The following is an 18,007-nucleotide window of genomic DNA, read 5'->3' as shown; positions in this document are numbered from 1 at the left end:
CTTGGGTTGACTTGATGTTTGACCATTCACCTCAGACAAAAGCCAAAAGATTAGAGTTGAGCTGTTGCTCTACCTTGTTCTCAAGAATTACGCAACTCAATGCGGAGTGGCACTAGATTGCTACTAGCTATCTGACTCGTTATAAGAGATACGCGTCCTCGGACTATGAGAGCTGGTGCAAGGCACTGGAGATCAGAGCGGTCAAAAAGGCATTGATGATGTAGGGTTACCATGAGCAAAGAGGAGTGCACATCAAACGTCGAGTTTACCGAACGTGTGAAGCCGAACTTGTCGTACCTAGCCTGTAATCTGAAGGAACGTTTGACCAAGTCCTCTTCTCTGCGCAGTCGTGACGTTGGCAGCGTCGTCCGATATAAAGCATTCTGAGGGGTAATGCCGGCTCATGTGGGCAGCTTTGAGTTTAGAGCACTTCGCGACAAAGCTTCTCAAAGCGGGATGATATCAGACAACTGAAAATAGGACGGCGTGGGCCGTATCAAAGAAGATAGCGATCACCCTCTGATATTGAATCACAGGGAGCTTCTCCATATAGGGCGGCTTGGGCGAGTCAGGAACTTCTGAAGCTCTTTTCTGGGCCTCTGTCCGTACAAGGAGGGGTTGTGACGAGTCCTTGAGGGGCCATCGCGGGGTCAGCCATGACTCAGGGGTCCACACGCGCGCTTCAAAACCACTGAGCACACCAAAACAATCAGCAATCACAACTGGTCGGTTAGCTCAGTTGGTTAGAGCGTGGTACTAATATTTCACCTGAAATGTTGTGTAATGCCAAGGCCGGGAGTTCAAGCCTCCCACTGATCATTTCTTTTGCAAATTTGACCTAGAGTTGCAGCTGTCTCTTTAAATGTGACGAGAAAGCTCTTTTTTTCCCTGGTTGGGTGAAAATTCACGCGTTGACGTGGAATTAGATGGTCTGAGCCCTTTCTCATGTTCAGATGCATATAATGCTTATGTCGATTAATTGAGGCTCCTTCTAATATGCCTAAATCGGAGTGCGATAAAGATAAGCGTCATGCAGCATGTCACCCTAAGGTACCTACCTAGCTTCTAATTAGAAGTCAGGATCTCTCTAAAGCTCCCCCAAGCTTTAAAAACGCTAAGCCTCAACTGATGTCTATCTTGTCACACACGTCTCCCTGGATCTCGCCCAACTCCCCTCGACACAAAATCATGCCGCCGAGATGACAAACCCGCGCCCTTGGACACCTCCCCTCCTCCTCCGCATCCGCTTCACAACCTCCCTCCCAGACCTCGACCTCGACATCCCCTCCCCTTCCCAAACAACAGTCGCCGCTCTCAAGCACCTCATCCGCGGCCGCCTCGCACAACCCGACTCCCAGCGCCGCCTCCGCTTCATCCACCAGGGCAAGATCCTCCCCGACGCCTCGGCCCTCAGCTCCGTCCTGCGCCCGCTGCCCCCTCCTCCTCCCCCGTCATCCTCGAACCCGACGTCGACGCCGTCCACACCCGGCGCAAGCAGCGGCTTCGATGACCCCAAGGGCAAAGGCAAGGCCAAGGCCAACGAGACGGCGCTGCCGCAGAGGGTCTACGTGAACTGCAGCATTGGCGACAGTCTCACCGACGAAGAACTCGCCGCCGAAGCCGAGGCAGCTCTACGCGCGCCATCGGAGCGGGGTGCGACGACGCCTTCCGGGGCAGGAGACGGGCAGCATGGCGGTCACGGTCACGGTCACGACGGTGTCGCATACGGCTCCCAAGCCCACCACCATCAGCAGCAGCGCCCGACGCCAAGGGGCTTCGACAGGCTCCTCAACGCAGGCTTCACGGCGGCCGAAGTAAACCAGCTGCGCCTCCAGTTTCGCGACATACGCGCGACGCAGTATACCCCCGACACCATGCCCAGCCCGGACACGATGCGCTCGCTCGAGGACACTTGGATAGATACCAACGCCGGCGGCGCGTTACCCGGCAGCGGGACAGGCGCAGGAGGGGACGGAGCCGACGGAGGAGCGGGTGGCGGCGGCGGTGATGATGCGTTTGGGGTCATGAGCGGTATACTCGACGTCCTCATCGAGGGTCTTATTGTAGGCTTCTTCTGGCCATTGGGGTGTCTGGGGTGGCTCTCGCGGGAGGAAAATATGCTCTCTGGCCGGTGGCATGACTTTATCGGGTTCGGTGTGACATTGAGTATCATCATTGGCGTCATCAGGGCCTTCTCGGGCGATCGATAAGGCGAGGCCGTTGTGGGCTTCCAAGTCCTTGTGGACTCATTCTGGGGAGGGGATATGCTTCCGGGTGATTGGTACGATCACGTTACGTTCGGTATGGCATGGTGTTGCATTGTTTAGTGTCGACACGATGGCTTTCTCGGGCGATTGGTAGAGCAATTGCGGTTTTTTCTGTTACGGGGTTTTGGCGTTGGGATAGCGTGGATGCTTATTGATTATACCTAGGTAGTGGCGTTTTATCCGTAATTATACCAAGCATCAGGCAAGGATGGCCAGGGAGCGTAGTATGAATCACATAGATAGAGACAGCGAACAAAAGGGGGCCATTATCTGCTTCATTGGTGGCCATGGAGAAAGCGACTTTTTAAGGGCCGAAACTCCGAATCCGCACACACAAAGATTCTACATGCATGGTATAAAACCTCGAATAACCATCAAACGCCATGATGTCCCCTGGGGCTACCTAATAAAAGCAAAAAAGTACAACGGGCTAGAAAAGAGGGAACAAAAGGGCGATCTGACAATTGCTAGCATGACAGTATTGTTGCCAGCATCTGAAGACAAACCTTTTTTAGAGTTTTACAGGTACAAACTCTGGGCCGCGACGATGTCACGGCGGATCTTGGCGAGACTGTCCTCGAACTTTTGTGTAAGCTCGTCACTGCCCATGACCTTGGCGCCCTGGCCCATCTGGCGCAGAAGCTCTTCCAGACGGCGGAAAAGGCGGATAAGGGAACCCTCGTAGGCATTGGTCATTTTGCTGTAACGTGTCAGTGGACGTAAGATAGAACGGGGAAATTGGAGGTAACGTACCAGATGTCTGCAAACGGCTTGCCTTGTGCCCACGAGTAGACAGTCTCCATCAATTGCCACTTGAAGCCAGCCAAGTACTCCTCCTCGTTGAGCTCAAGCTTGCTCTCCCGGCTGACCTTAGCGACCTGCTTAGCCTTGGCCTGAACCTCCCGGTAGGGCTTGGCCAATTCCTCGCGCAGGGCTGCTGTCTCAAGCTTCTCGTCCAAGACGAAACAGCTGAGTGTAGCGGCAATGAGCTCGGGAGAGAGCTCATTAAAGAAGCGATCAAACAGAAGCTCGGCAAGAACAAGTTCATGGCCTTCGGTGGATGAGATCTCACAGGCGACACGAGCCTTAAGCTCGACAACCTCAGACTCGTTAAGGAATCCGAGACGGCGCAGGACACGCTTGCGCGCCTTGAGCTCATCCATCTGCGCAATGCTGTGGAGTGTTGCAATCTCCTTCTTCTTGGACTTGATCTGCTCGCCGAGTTTCTCCTTGGAGCGATACTGAAGGTAGAGCTCGGGCAGCAGTGGTGATCCGTGAAGGGGGTTGGTGAGGAGGCGCGCCTCCAACATCTCAATCTTCCTCATCAGGGCTTTGAAAGACTCGTCATTGATGCCCATGTTCTCAACAGGATCCAAAATGGGCAGTCCGTCGGGGAAGCGTCTGTGAACCTCCCGAAGAGAGTTGCCAACCTCGTTAAGCGCGGACTGAGATTTGCAGTCCTTGGGCATGAAGACTCTGATCTGGCTGATGGACTTGACGCAAGTCAGAAGACAGGGGATAATCTCGAAGCGAGCTCCATTGTCCGGCTGTTCGGGGTTCGGGTAGGGAACCAGGCCCTTTGGCAGATCAGAGGTCAAATGCCTGGAACCTTCGGCAACAGGTGCGCTCTTCTGGTCGACAACCATCATGACGTCGATGAGGCAGGACTCCTGAGGCGGGTATTCGGGCTCGCCTTGCTTGCGGTTGCGGTCGCGGCGGATCAGATTCGCCACGACACCCCAGCCGAAGTCGGTTCCGCCAATGGTGTTATTGGTCTTCTTGGGGTCGTGAATGCGAACCAGACGGCCGGGCTGCATGAAGTCGGTGCAGTGCTCAGGGTGCTGAATGACAGCGCGCATGTCGCTTGTGTACTGCTCCAGCTGGTTGCGGAGGTTGTAGTAGTCCTTGACCGTCGCCTCATCAGCGATGGACATGCTGTCCCTCTCTTGCTGGAGAGCAACCAAGTCACGTTCCAAAGCCGGGACACTAGCACCTGTCTGGAACTGGTGGAAGCAACGCTCAAGCATGAACTCGGGGGAAATAGCCTCGATTCTCAAGAGGTTAAGGATCATGTTGTAGCCGAGGTAGAAGGCGGAGTTAAGACGATCCTGCTCACCCACGACCATGCCACGGGCAGTGTCAGGCTCCATCTTGTCGTCAATCATCATGATGACAATACCACGCGTATCCAGACCTCTACGACCAGCACGACCAGACATCTGAATGTACTCGGACGGGGTGAGAGGTCTCCGTTGAACTCCATCCCACTTGTTAGTTTGGGTGAAGACGACAGTCTTGGCAGGCATGTTGAGACCAATGGAGAAGGTTTCGGTTGCGACAAGCACCTTGATCAGAGACTCTTGGAACAGAATCTCGATGGTCTCCTTCAAAATGGGAAGAAGACCAGAGTGATGCACACCGATACCCTTTTGCAACAGAGGAAGCAGGTTCTGGATCTGGGGAAGCTCGCGATCAGCCTCAGATAAGCTCTGGATGGCATTGTTGAACACGGTCTTGACCATGGCCTGCTCCGAGTCATTGTTGAACTGGAAATGAGAGATCTGCAGAGCCAGGTTCTCAACCTCCTTTTTGCTGAAGTTGAAAACGATGACAGGGTGGAAGCTCTTCTGCATGATCATGCGAATGATCTTGGAGATATCAGACTTCATATCGGACGCCTGACCACCCTTTTGTGTCTGCTTCTTGGCTCCCTTGCCCTTCCAGCTTGCATTCGCGTTGTTGGGGTCTTGACCCTTGCCCGCCTCGATGAGGGACATGGTCTTCTGGAAGTTGCCTTCTCTGAACACGCCCTTCTCGTCGACAACCAGGAAGATGCCATTACCACCGGCAGGGAAGAAGTAGTTTTGAAGGGGCGTGGGACGGAAATCAGTGTAGACAACGTGGCACGCCTGGTGATGGATCTTGGCAATCCACTCCGCAAACTGGAAGGCGTTGGGAATGGTGGCGGACAAAAAGACGTAGCGGACCTTATCGGGAAGAAGGATGATGGTCTCTTCCCAAACAACACCTCTGGTCTTGTCTCTCATGTAGTGGATTTCGTCAAAGACGACCCAGGCAACCTCTCGCATGATCTCGGAACCACGGTACAACATGGAGCGCAGAATCTCGGTTGTCATGACCAAACAGCTGGCGGTGGGATTGATCGTGACATCACCAGTCATCAGACCGACATCGCCAAATAGTGCTTCGAAGTCTCGGTATTTCTGGTTGCTGAGGGCCTTGATGGGACTTGTGTAAATGACTCTCTGGTTACGCTTCAGACATTGCGCAATGGCGTATTCGGCGACGACGGTCTTTCCGGCAGAGGTGTGGGCAGAAACCAACACGCTCTCCTCCCTCTCGATCGAAGCGACAGACAGTGCCTGGAAAGGATCTAACTTAAAGCTGTACTGGCGTGCTGGCTCCGCGGGCGGCTTATGCTCGGAGAGGGGGATGTATTCGTAGTCCAGGTCCGGCGGCAAGGCGACTTGGTGCTGGATGTTGTGGGACAGGACGAGCGATTCGTCCTGTGCTGGGGTGAAGACCGCGGCGCCAGCAACCTCTCGGGACTGGGCAGTCTGGAAGGTGTCGGTCAAGACAGGCTGGGCCTCATCTTCCTTCTTCCTCCGCTTGTCCTTATGGGGCTCCTGCTGTTCGTCAGAAGCAGCGGCGGCATCTTCAGTTTCGTCAGCGTCCTGGCCATCCTTGGAGGTATCATCGGCGTCGGGCATGTCGTCGTCCTCTGGCTTTTCGGCGACGCCATTCTTCATTCCACCATCGGCCTTGCGCTTCTTGCTCTTCTTGTCCTTCTTGCGCGACTTCTGAGGGGGCTCGGCTACCTCAGTCTCAGGTTCGGGCTCGCTGTGTGACTCGTTTTGCGCGTCAGGTTGAGCGTCGAAAACATCGAAAAGCTCGTCCATGGTGGGCGATTGCTTGTTGCCAAGCGGGAACAGCAAAGTTGGGGTCGGCGCCTCGTTGGTCTTATGTATGGCGTCAGGGACTCAAGGTTTATTGATGGACCAATGGCAAGCAAACAAAGCCAAACCCTTGCAAGCTCTCGAAATGCAAAGACGCGAGACACTTGGGGTGCAGCGGCGTGTCTGTTGGTTTTTGAGGGTGTTGACAAGAGGCAACTCCTCAATTTTGTCTAGTCCCGGCAATGTGCGTTCGGTCGCAATTCGCAGGTGCTCGGGCGAAAAAGTTGGCGGGTCGGCCAGAGCGAGCAACAAGGAAGAGGCAGAAAAAAAATTCCAAAATGCATGCATGACGGTGGTTGAGATCCGTCCAGATACGGAAGGCGGTGACCGATCATCGTAGCTTCGAAATCCCAGCTGCGGGACTGGACCGTTCGCCGCTACCTATAACTTAGGCCCAGTCACGTGGAATTACATAACCAGGAACAGACTTGGAGATCTTTGGAGCTTAGCCGGCTGCACAGTCTCAGACCACTCTTTTGGATGACTTCAACACCACAATCGCACCTCTCCATACACCCATTGCGCTTCGCGATCGCCTCATAACACACCGCCAAAGTAATTAAGACCCCGCGAATACCCCCCAAAGTCCAATTGATGCTGACCAGCGCTCCGTAGATGTTCGCCCGTGCTGCCGCCCGCGCGGTCCCCAAGACCCCTTCCACGGTCGCCCGCCGCGGCTTCCAGACCACCCGCGCCCAGATGTCCTCGCCCTACCACTACCCCGAGGGTCCCTACACCAACATCCCCTTCAACCCCAAGAGCAAGTTCTTCGGCCTTGGCTTCTGGACCTACTCCTTCGTCGGCTTCTTCGCCCCCTTCGGCATTGCTGGTGCGTGCTTTTTACCGCGGCCCCGATTTCCGCCGATATCGAGTACTGACGAGATTCATAGTTTGGCAAACCAAGAAGCCCAAGGTTTAAGGAACCTCTTTGCACATTTTTTCTTGAGTCGATCGCCATTGTAGAGCATGGATTGGGTTGAGACGGAGGACGACTGTGTACACAAGCCGAAATAGAGACTTTTCGTCCTCAATGGATCAGCAGGGAAACCGAATTACGATCTGTCCGTCGCGGCATTCTATGTGATGAATGTGAATCGCAGACCTGGGAGCCATACCAGACTACAGCCCGTGCCCGTGCTGGGATACTCATCACAGGTGAATGGGGATAGAGGTCACAGTTCTCTACTCAAGTGGCAGTTGGCTACATTGTGTCAGCAACTGGACAGTCTCAAGGACTTAAGGGCCAAAAACAGAGTTCAACTCAGTAGGCTACATCCCTTGTCGATTATCCTGGTGCTCAAACTGGGATCTTATGCGAATTGAAACTCGGAGCTTACCGATTTGGCTGGAGGGGTAATTGGTTGTTGCTCGCTGGTACATTATTCCACCACCCAATCAGTTTGTCCTCAACTCCCGATATAGAGAGGTGCCTGCTGTTGCTGGTGGCTGGAGCGGAATTGAGGGGGGTAATAAGGACTTCTTGTGTATATTCAGATAATAGAAGGGCTATTGGATGAAGGTCTGCTGGGTACGGCCGGCGAGGTGGAGAGGAGGGGAAAGAGGCTAGATAAGGTATCAATCATTGACAACAGGACAATGGAATAAGCTTTTGACGGTGAGGTATGGACAGGTAATTGAAATTACTGGTATCTTTGTCTATAGTATAGGTTGTTTTACATTGGCCGTTTCCTGACCGCCTTGTGCTTCTTCTTCTGCTGCCCGGGCCCATGCCGGAAGATGAACGCATCCTTGCCGTCCATGAGTCTGGCAATATAGTGATCCATAAAGTCCGCCCTATCCGGCTCAAGTTCCCACCTCTTCTTGAAATCTTCGTACACCTCCAATACCTTTTCGTTATTTGTACATTTCATGAAGGCCCGAAGCGCCCAAATCATGAGCCAGGTATCAAGTCTTAGACCCTGGACTTTATTGTCAATCGCCTCAAATAGCGCGGCCAAGACATTTTCAAGCCGGTCACCTGTCCAAGGAGAAAACGGAGATGCACCATACTTGCTGAATCCTTCGAAGATGGCGAGGAAGATGCTCCCGTGAACCGGCACGTCGAATTGTGGCATCTCGTCTAGAAACTGGGCAGTCTTGCTCAGGTTTCCCTTCGTGATAGCGAAATGCTTAATCAGGATGCGGTACGTTCGCATGTCAGGAGTCTCATGCGCGAGCTCCTGTAGCTGTGGGCGGAGCTCTGGTATCTTTTTGCTGACGCGTGCAAACATGGAATGAATATGGATGACGGCCTTATCCATTGACGGGTCCATCTGGGGTATCTTAGCAGCCGCCGAGTAGCTGTCCTTCATATACCCGTAAACCTTCAGGGCCGCGTCCTCATCCCCACATCTCAGGAAACTGGAGATGACGCAGTTGAGGACCACGGTGTCGACCATCTCCCCGGCTTCCACCAATTCCTTGTATGCAGCCCGGACGCCGTCGGGGTCTTCGCGGAGCCCAAAGAAGTGAATCAGGCTGACGTGGTGGAAGCGGTTGAAGCTATATCCGCGCTTCTTCATCTCCTCGTAGAGCATCTCGGCTAGTGCAAAGTTTCCAGCCTTGGACGCCGCATCAAATAGGATGTTGAAAGTGACAGCGTTCCCCTTCACACCAGACAGCTTTTCCATCTCCTTCCACAGCTGGAGAGCAGCCTCGGCTTCGGTGTCCGTGACTCTGCCGACATATCTGCTTGCTAGGGCCAGGGCATGGTTCCATTCGCTTTGTCGCAGAGCAATCCCGCAATCCTTCGCGTCACCGATGAGGGAGAAGTACCGAAGCATCGTCTGCGTCTCTTTCTTGATCGGGGTGCCGAATATCTTGAGTAAGCGATGGCGCAGCTTTGCTGGCATATGAATCATCCGAGGTTCCGGTAGCGCCGCGTATAGGCTGTGTATGGTGCCCAGATCAACCCTCGCTGGATATCTCATCTTGGTGCTTACAGCAGTGCCAAGCTTGGTGACCAACTGTCCTATGTCTTCATCGCCGCGTAGTGCTTCATGATATGAAGGGTACTGCTGGTCCTCTTTCCTCTCCGATATCGTGAGCGGAGTAGGCTCTGGTTGAGCGTATCTGTTCAGGTAGGGATCCCGGGCAAATTCCAGGTGTTCGTCCACTGTTCCAATATCCTCATGCTCCACGAAGCCAAGTAGGACGTTCTTGTCCTTCCGCATGACTACATGATGTGATCGACTAGCTGAGGTAACAGCGGAGGCGGCAACGTGGCTATATGATCGAGATCGTCCGCGGATGGCCGAGTTTGAGCTTGTCGGGGCACGAGGGCGAACAGAAGAGGGCGCCGGCAGAAAGGTCGACAGCAGCCATGAAGCTGTCCGAGGACACTGAGTACCCGGTGGGCGAGAGCATCGTGTGCGGTCCCTCTGGTGCTGAGACGCCGGCGCCCTCGAAGGTCTCTCGGTTCGGAGCTCTGGCCGGGAAGAAACTGCAGCTCGAGCTGCGCAGGGTCGAGTCGAGAGAATGGCACCGCATACGGACCCGTCTATCCGGCTAAGTACTTTCATGGGTTGTCGAGCATTGCGGCCAGGGCATCACCGTTCCATCGAAGAGCACGCGCTCACTGGCGAATAGCTTAATAAAATTGGCGTTTGGGAATCGTTGGTGAGCTGCCAGCTGCGTTACTAAAAGCTCCGGGATGATTGGGATGGGAATATTATTTCGCTGGTGAAGTGCATGGGTAGAGTGGGGCCGACCGCGATAGCCGGTGCCGGCGTTAGGATTGGCCGACGCTCCAAATTTCTGAGTTGCAGTTCGCGACGGACGGAGCTCATCACCTGCAGAGGCACCCCAGACAGGATCGAACAGTCGTGCCACATCCGCCTCGATCTCAATAGTGAGTCTCAATTGCCCGAAAGATGCAGCTTACCAGACATCTGACAAACTTGGCAGGTCAAGATGGGGCGACAGATCAGGCCTGCGCGGATCTACCAGACCGTGAGCCAGGAGCTCAACTCGAAAATCCTCCCAACGTATCCCGTCTATGAACCACCATGGTTCCAGGTCATGAGGGATATCCCCCCTTCCGAAATCATTACGAGGCCGGCTATCGTCAACACTCAGAACTCCAATCGCAAAAATCGCAAGCCTCAAGGCATCTACAAACCTCAACAGATCGTGCACGAGGAGGACTCCTTACGGAAGACGTTCTTCAGAGACCACCCTTGGGAATTGGCGCGCCCAAGAATGATTTTGGAAACAGATGGAAAGGATTATCAGAGATGCGACTGGTCTAAGGGTGTCCGCCAATACAGAACGCCTCTGACCGGTGAATGGTAAGCTAGCCCCGACTGTTCAGCTCCTCCCTCCCCTCGGAGCCACAACTAACAGACAGACAGCGTCGTCCAGCGCCAGCTTTGGCTCATGCACAACAAAAATTACCCGAGAGCAAAGGCATACGATATTGCAAGAAAGGAGTTCTACGCGCTGCGCCAGGAGGAGGAGATTGAGAAGCGCGTTGCCAGGGAGGAGGCGAGACACGTCGGAGCGTACTTTGGCAAGAACAGGTTGCAAATCGCACAGGACCTGGAGGACAAGGAATTTGAGGTCTGGAAGGGCTGGGCGAGCAACAGAGCTGTCATGATCGAGCAGGCGCGCACTGCCAGTTACGCCAACTTTGGTGAAGAGGCGACGGATGAGGTTGCTGTCGGGGCGGAGGCGGAGGCGGCGGCTTGAGCAGAGAGGCCCCGGGCCTTGTAAGTATATGTACTACAAAGATCTGTATAATACCAAAATTCCAGGTTCCTTCGACTGCGAATAGTTATTCGATGTGCCCATTTCTGTGCCTGGCCCTGTGAACAAATTATTGGGAAGAGTGCCGTGGCCGTTGTGGATTGATCTTCACGCTTCAAGATCAGTGGCTACAAGCTAGCTGGGTCGTAGGTTATCAGAATAAGCCGAATTTTTGCTTCCATCGAGTGAATTGAGCGTATGGTCCTGTATTGGTGAAAAAAGGCATGGGCCTATAGCTATATAATTTCTCCGATGCCAAGCATTCACCGACCTCCTTTTCTACCTAGGTCAGAAATGGTTGAGATATGACAAATTATCATATCTTCTTTCTCACAACCATACAACCTGCATTGGTCACGCCGTAGGTCTTGGCTACTTGCTCATGCTGAACCAACAAGATGTCGGCAATGCCAGTGTAATGAAACAGCTTCCCTGTCAGACTGAGGGTCTGAATTCTGGCCCACGACTCAACGTAGATGACCTGCATGGTGTCTTCTGGAACAACGTAGAGCATCTTGAGGAGGTATGCCGCTAGACCGACAATGAAGCCAGTGGCAGGGCCATTGGTGAGAATGATGTCGGGAAACTGCTGGCGACTTCTGGGGCCCTTGAAAGGAGAGGACAGCAGCAAGGGGAAGATCTCAGCCACCGACATCAGGGCGGTAAAGGGCGTTGTAAGTAGGCTCTGGTGAATCTTTCTGGCTCTCGCAACGATGTGTTTGTCAAATGTTCCCACTTGTCCCTCGCCGTGGGTAGTCCTGAGCTCGTCTTCAAAGGCATTCAGGTGTGTGAGTGACATTGAGTCGCCACTAGAGATGAGATAGCGTCGGTGCATGTCGGGGACGTTGGGAAAGCTGATCTCCATCATGGCTAGCATTTCCTTGGTGTGGCCACCTGAGCCCAAGACGACGAGGAAGTAAGCTCCTTTGAGCAAGCTGGGACTGGTGGACTTCTTCGCAGCGACATCAGACAGATGAATTGGTCGCTTTAAACGAGACTGCTGGATTTGAAGGTGGCGGGCCTACATAGTGTCAATATTGAGTGGGTTTCCAAAGACAAGTTGATCAATTACCGTGATAAAGACACTGCTGGAGATGACACCCAGAACTAGGGTTAAGAGTAGGGCCCTCCATGAGGACTTGAGAATGAGGCCTAGGCCAAGGACACAGAAAGCAGACGCAATACCGATCAGAGTAGATGCAGCCGCCATATTGTCATGTTATAATGAGACCTTTAATCTTGTTCAATTGCCATTTCCCATCAGTGCGTGGTGTTGTTGCGATTATTCAACCTGTTGAAATTGATGTATCAGTAATGTGTTCTGATAAAATGAACAAATATTACTCACAGCTTTGCGTCTTATGAGACAACGTTTAGAACGTCGATCTTCGACGGCTAATCGGCTGCAATAATAACCAAGTAAGTGATTTCCCTATTGAAAGACCAAATCTCGCTTCATCGACGAGATATCAAAAGCCCTTCAGTCTTGATGCGAGTGGCTTTCAAGTGGATATAAGTGCACCGCTGGCAGTGACTGAAGCTGTCACTGGAGACTTGTGGGGACCCTGTGTGATAGATCCAATTGGAGCAGCGGTGCTCCAAGCTTCCGCCTTGTGCCGGGCTTCAGAAGGTACTCCGTACCTCAGTGTAGGTAATCCGCTAGGGGGCTCCTGACAGAAAAAGCGGATGACCTCATGTTCCTGCTGGGACTTGAAGACCCCTGCGACTTCCCCTGCTTTCTCCCAGGAATACGTGCAGACCGCCCGGCAGAATCTCGAAAGTTCCGGGCTACAACAATATTGACGAAAGACATACCGTCAACCTGCATAAATGCTATGTATGGCCCGAGGAGCCTCGAACCTCAAAGCGCAATGGCAAACTTGAGAAGCGGCAGGCTGCTGACCTGTTTTTACTGCGGCAAACGGTCATCAACAAGATACGATGGCCTGATTTCGGAATTTCTCTGCCTAAAATGCGACGCGACAAACTATCTGGACGAGGTGAGTAAACTAACCCACGGCACAAAGCAAGTCGCGATTCCATCTGACAGTAACCTAGCGCGGAGACATCACCGATCCTCCAGTAGCCAAGACCACCTCAGCGCCTGCTGCGACGACGTACGCGATACCGCGATCTCAGTCCCCCGACTTCAGTACTCCATCACAGAGCATTTTCTGCCCGACATGTCTCAAGAACCAGCATCTGTTCACCAGCTCCCTGGCACAATACCTGCCTGAAGACCCAGACCACCCCGACTATGCCGAGCTCGAGAGAAATATGTACAAGTTCCGTCGACGACTCGAACAGCGATACCCTCAGATATGCGCCCAGTGCGAGCCCAAAGTTCAAGCTCAGCTGGATCAGGCCGGCTACACGGCGCGGACCGACCATCTACGACGCATGATGGATAGGAGCAGGAAAGTCAGGGTCGCTCCAAAGCAATTAACCTCGCTAGATATTGCGGCTAAGGTGGGAAAGTGGCTCTGGTTTGGTGGTATATCTTGCCAATACCTGTGGCATGTCGCATCCTTGGCTGCTGTCTTTGCGACGCAATATGATGAAGGGCCAATGCGAGACCCAGACGCGGATGCCGAAAGCACAATGGTACAGAGACTTTCACTTGCTCTTACACTGCTTCTTCCTCGGCCTGAGAGACTGATACACTGGAGTCTATGGACCAATGCTGTGAGCATCTGGTGGAACCCGAAATTCGTTCAGGTCTTCCGTGGCTTCTCTCGTCATATCCTGGGCTTGTCACACTGGTACACCTTTCAGGGGCTCATCATCTTCACTCGATTTCTTGCCATGAGAATGACCGAAATGAAAGGCGGGCGATCAGCTGAAGGAAGTGCCCAGATGAGCCTCCATGGACTGATGGCTGTGTTGATGCTAGCTGTGAGTGACACAAATTACGATCTCCCGAAGGCGCTGCTGACTCGATGCTGCAGATATACATACTTGCCCAACGATCCGTACGTGTCGACATGACACCGCTATTCCAGAACACCGGAACACCAGCTGCGTCACCACCAAGACCGCAAACGGCGCAAGCTCGAGAGGACGACAACAAGAACATGGCGAATCTTCTGGACGACATTCTAGCCGAGTCCAGCCCGAGGCCAGGGATTCCTCCAAGTCCAACGAGCGTTGGCTCAGCATCACCAGCACTCTTCCAGCGGGAATTGCAGCACAGATCGAGCAACCGGGATATTGGCATCAACACTCCGCAAAAGCTGCCTCAGCCCCAGTATTCGGAGGAAATGGATTGGTCTCCGACACAATCCAAACACCGGGCCTTCAACGACTTTGGACCTCCAAAGGCACCGAACCAGGTGTTTGGGCAACCTGATTCAGGCCCCAACTCGAGCCCGTTCTGGTACAAGGTTCCTCCCGCGCCGATAACACCGGCGCAAAAGCTTCGCAACGGTCCCAAGGTGTTGACGAAACCGGTGGAGAAAAAGTCAATCTTCACAACCGGCAGGACGGATGCGTCCAAATCGCGGGGCGAGGACGCGAGCAGCGACACGGGCAAGGTGGCATTTGCGCAACCCACGTTCTTCGCGCCCTCGGCAATGTCGAACCCCAGTGATCCACGCAGCTCCTTGGCCGATCTGCTCAATTCGAGTTTCACGCTGAGCCTAGACGACGATGAAGAAGAGGGAGAGACGTCGGCGGCAACGAAGACGGAAACAGGAAATAAGTACGCCGAGCTTGCGAACCCCGGACCTTCGGCACGAACGGCTGGTCTGCGTAACAATCGCTTACTGGACGTTTTCACCTTGGCGATCCTCCTCGGCGCGTGGCTCCATGCGACATCTGCGTCATACCCGTATAGCCGGGACGTAATGTTTGGCGCCATGCTCCTGAGCATGGCCATTGCCATTCACCTCACCAGCGACGCAATCAGGGACATGCGCAACGAGAATACGCCCAGCTTGGCGTCCATTATCAACACGTCGCTCGGGATAGGAGAGCTGGCGGTGGCATGTCACTTTGCGCTCCAAATATGGGGTGATCGGACGCCGACGCCCGGATTGCACGGCGCGTCGGTCATTGGAGCGATACTCGCGCATGAGATGTGGAATGCTGCTTGCTAGAGAGCATCCGTATATCCCGTTGGCCCCCGTCGGGTGTTGTGGAGAAAGAGACAACAAGACACCAAAAGAAACACATGAGATGAGTAACACGAAGCTTTGATTGGCATTGTTCAACGGCGTTTATCGGAATTTGGGTATAAGGCTGCATAAGGGGCACACAGGAGATTCATTGCCTGGGCGACCACTAGGGTACACCAACGGAGAAGAGAGTAGAGAGAGGTTCATGGACTTGACGTCTTTGCGCCCTTTGGTTTTTGGGGTTTACGGGTAGGCAGCTGCGTCGTTGAATAGTTAGACAATGGTATATCGACGATGTCGAACGGTGTTACGGCGGCCCCAGTGGTCCAAGTCCAGCGAACTCTGGCGGGACCGGGGGCGGAGTGGAGGGCTTTGGGAAAAAATGAGAATTACCGATCATGCATACTACCGCCGTTCCACGCGATTTTCCTCTCTCTTTTCCCCGGCTCGCCCTCGCTCTCGGGTCCTCTGATCCATAGTCTCCTCTCTGAGAAACCAAACTTGTTAGCCTCGATGCGAGTGTGCGAGTACCTACTTAATGGTGTGGTCCAGCTGTGCGTTTGGCACCCGCTAGTCTGCGTATTAGTGGTACGACGGGCTCTGTTTGCTTTCGGTCGAGCCGGGGCACCGTTAGGAAATACAAGTACTCCGTACAAGGTCGCGGCTGAGTGAGCCGGACGAAATATCGAATCAACTGCCCGTTGTATGGCTGGGCCTGCCATGGAATCCTCCGAGGTAGACCGACGCTACGGGCCCGGTGTACGCTAGAAGTATAGAGAGTTATTGCTAACCTTGCTACGCGTATGCTACGATGCTGTTCCGAGCTAGATCGTGGTGCTTGATGGCCAGATGGGTGAGTGCTAGCACACGCCAGAGGCGCCGCCATGGCGTCGTTCATCGCATGGCCTGGGCTCGTCTGCATGCCTTCGATGCTGTGATTTCATAACGCTGCTTTGTGTTCGTGGATCGCGGGGTTTACCCTCATAGCATCATCTGTCAAGTTTTCATCGTAGAGAATCGGTTCCACTAGTTTACGGTCGGTCGTGGGAAACAAGCACGACAAGATGCCCAGGATCTTGTTCGACATCTCACTCTTTTTGGGTCTTTGGGATAGTGACCCGAAATTGTGAGGCCCGGATCCCTGATGACAGGAGCAAATTCAAAGTACCTGAAGTTGATGCGAAAGAGTCTTGGAAGATAACAAGTGATGATAAATCCAGGTGAGTCTCCGCCCGCCGGTGGGACGGACGTAAGTAACCCGCTCGTTCGCGAGGTTACCAAACTTAACACCGAGATGGTAACGGGGAATCATCCCGGTCAGCCTCATCGAGAAAATCTGACAGGCATCTGCCGCTCGGTGCCGAAAAAGGCGAATGTGGCCGGCCTACGAGATACGGGTACCAGGACCCTAGCCAAAATCATTGTTCGGTGAGTAATAACAGCTTAGTCTCCACTCAGCAGGATTCGAGCAGTGCTATCTCTCTCCGTGCTGCGTGATAAAGTTGTACTCCAGTATGAGTACGGATACTCGCCCTCTCACAACCGTGGTCCGTCATAAGTTTACCAGAAGCACTAAGTAGTACGCATTTGCAGTAAGCTTTGTGATCGCTAATGGGTACTTTTTTGTGCGATGCTCGTAGGGCAACTCCAGACATGCCGGTATTTCCGGGTGGCTACCGGGTAATGGGGATAATCAGATAATCATCGTGGGCCGCAAGGTAAGGCTTTCCTTGATTTTGGGCTGGGTATGGCACCAGCTAGCGTCACCAGTACCGTGATAAAGGCGACTCAAGGCCCCAATGCTTCGAGTTGTGATGAAGAGTGAGGTAATGCCGTCACTTTGGCAGCCTGGCTGAGACGGAATTGGCTGGTTCGAGGGTTGGAGACAGGTAGTGTTTGCTTTTCCCCTTCTCTCTTTTGCGTCATGCCAGCAAGTAAATAGGTACACCGAGGTACCTTACGTCGCTTACCTCGCTATAGTTACCAGGAAGTCGGTACACACAGTATAGAACCCTTGCGTGGGATTCCGTACGGCTTACACAGCCTGCCAGCCTCTGCTGAAGCCACAGATGTTTGCACCAATGTAAGTCGCATGCCACGCTCGGTCGAACCTGTGCGGGAGTCGACTGTTTTGGGCGGTGTCCGTACCAAAGGGGCATATGACGTACTGAATGGATTGTCACTGCGAAGCGAGTGACAGAATGCGACAGTCTGGAATGGTGATCAAGCAACCAGAAGAACCCCATGTCTTCATCAGCTATTCCCTGTGAGATATTAGGTATGCGTCTTCGGTAAGTTGGTTCATCGTACTGTCGAATACAATAAGTTGCGTGGAATGAAGTGAGGTCAGCGAGATTCGAGGCGGGGGTGGGACTGGAATGCTGGTTTGTCCAGGAGTTCAGTTAGAGTCTCCGTAGTCGTCTGTGTAGCGAACTTTGGCACGTCTTTCCGGCGGTTGCGGGATGACTCCAACAGAATAGAGTCACGTTGACAGTTGCGAAGATCAGTCATCGAGCTTCCGTATGTCGTGGGCGCTCGATCGACGCAAGACGAGGCTGTTCGTATGTGGCTGGGTGACGCCGTCCGAAGACCCCCGCGTCCGCCGTCCGCGTGAGTTCCCCTACTGGCCATGACATGGCACGACAGGACGCAAGAGGAACAGTGGCCTCGAGTCGGGGCGATGCAGACGATGCAGGGCGCCTGTCTCGGAAGGCCAACCACTGCTGGACACCACCCATTCAGCATAAGTCGAGCACTACCTACTTTTGTTGATCGCTGATCGTCCATGGATGGGCGTATTGCGAGAGAAAGTTATTTGGAGAATCCCTGCTTGAGTCTTCCCTCTCACTGGTCCAGTGGTTGTAGTCCATAACACACGGTTTATGTAAATGCAGCTCGACCG

The 18,007-nt window shown here is 53.6% G+C and overlaps 7 protein-coding genes across 7 annotated transcripts; 4 read left to right on the top strand and 3 right to left on the bottom strand.

Annotated features, from left to right (window-relative positions):
* Positions 1-1,199: 1,199 nt before the first annotated feature.
* Positions 1,200-2,210, top strand: CPAR01_02216 (uncharacterized protein; the record flags this gene model as incomplete). The annotated part of the gene is made up of 1 exon (XM_060486504.1): positions 1,200-2,210. The coding sequence occupies one exon, from the start codon at positions 1,200-1,202 to the stop codon at positions 2,208-2,210; it is 1,011 nt and encodes a 336-aa protein (XP_060353832.1).
* A 576-nt stretch (positions 2,211-2,786) lies between these two features.
* On the bottom strand, positions 2,787-6,187 carry CPAR01_02215 (DSHCT domain-containing protein; the record flags this gene model as incomplete). Its single annotated transcript, XM_060486503.1, has 2 exons — positions 2,787-2,967; positions 3,021-6,187. 2 exons carry the CDS (start codon positions 6,185-6,187, stop codon positions 2,787-2,789), a joined length of 3,348 nt encoding a protein of 1,115 aa, XP_060353831.1.
* A 672-nt stretch (positions 6,188-6,859) lies between these two features.
* On the top strand, positions 6,860-7,163 carry CPAR01_02214 (cytochrome-c oxidase chain VIIc; the record flags this gene model as incomplete). Its single annotated transcript, XM_060486502.1, has 2 exons — positions 6,860-7,073; positions 7,135-7,163. 2 exons carry the CDS (start codon positions 6,860-6,862, stop codon positions 7,161-7,163), a joined length of 243 nt encoding a protein of 80 aa, XP_060353830.1.
* Positions 7,164-7,917: 754 nt separating this feature from the next.
* On the bottom strand, positions 7,918-9,765 carry CPAR01_02213 (pentatricopeptide repeat protein; the record flags this gene model as incomplete). The annotated part of the gene is made up of 1 exon (XM_060486501.1): positions 7,918-9,765. One exon carries the CDS (start codon positions 9,763-9,765, stop codon positions 7,918-7,920), a length of 1,848 nt encoding a protein of 615 aa, XP_060353829.1.
* A 391-nt stretch (positions 9,766-10,156) lies between these two features.
* CPAR01_02212 (37S ribosomal protein Rsm25) lies at positions 10,157-10,933 on the top strand (the record flags this gene model as incomplete). Its single annotated transcript, XM_060486500.1, has 2 exons — positions 10,157-10,533; positions 10,597-10,933. The coding sequence occupies 2 exons, from the start codon at positions 10,157-10,159 to the stop codon at positions 10,931-10,933; spliced, it is 714 nt and encodes a 237-aa protein (XP_060353828.1).
* A 373-nt stretch (positions 10,934-11,306) lies between these two features.
* Positions 11,307-12,200, bottom strand: CPAR01_02211 (uncharacterized protein; the record flags this gene model as incomplete). The annotated part of the gene is made up of 2 exons (XM_060486499.1): positions 11,307-12,011; positions 12,063-12,200. 2 exons carry the CDS (start codon positions 12,198-12,200, stop codon positions 11,307-11,309), a joined length of 843 nt encoding a protein of 280 aa, XP_060353827.1.
* A 661-nt stretch (positions 12,201-12,861) lies between these two features.
* CPAR01_02210 (uncharacterized protein) lies at positions 12,862-15,087 on the top strand (the record flags this gene model as incomplete). Its single annotated transcript, XM_060486498.1, has 3 exons — positions 12,862-12,990; positions 13,049-13,885; positions 13,939-15,087. 3 exons carry the CDS (start codon positions 12,862-12,864, stop codon positions 15,085-15,087), a joined length of 2,115 nt encoding a protein of 704 aa, XP_060353826.1.
* Positions 15,088-18,007: the final 2,920 nt, after the last annotated feature.

The sequence above is a fragment of the Colletotrichum paranaense genome (assembly GCF_030867605.1).
Source record: "Colletotrichum paranaense strain IMI 384185 chromosome Unknown Scaffold_2.1, whole genome shotgun sequence".
Taxonomy (NCBI): domain Eukaryota; kingdom Fungi; phylum Ascomycota; class Sordariomycetes; order Glomerellales; family Glomerellaceae; genus Colletotrichum; species Colletotrichum paranaense.
Note: the sequence above shows the minus strand (reverse complement) of the source record. Positions and strands in the feature narration are given on the sequence as shown.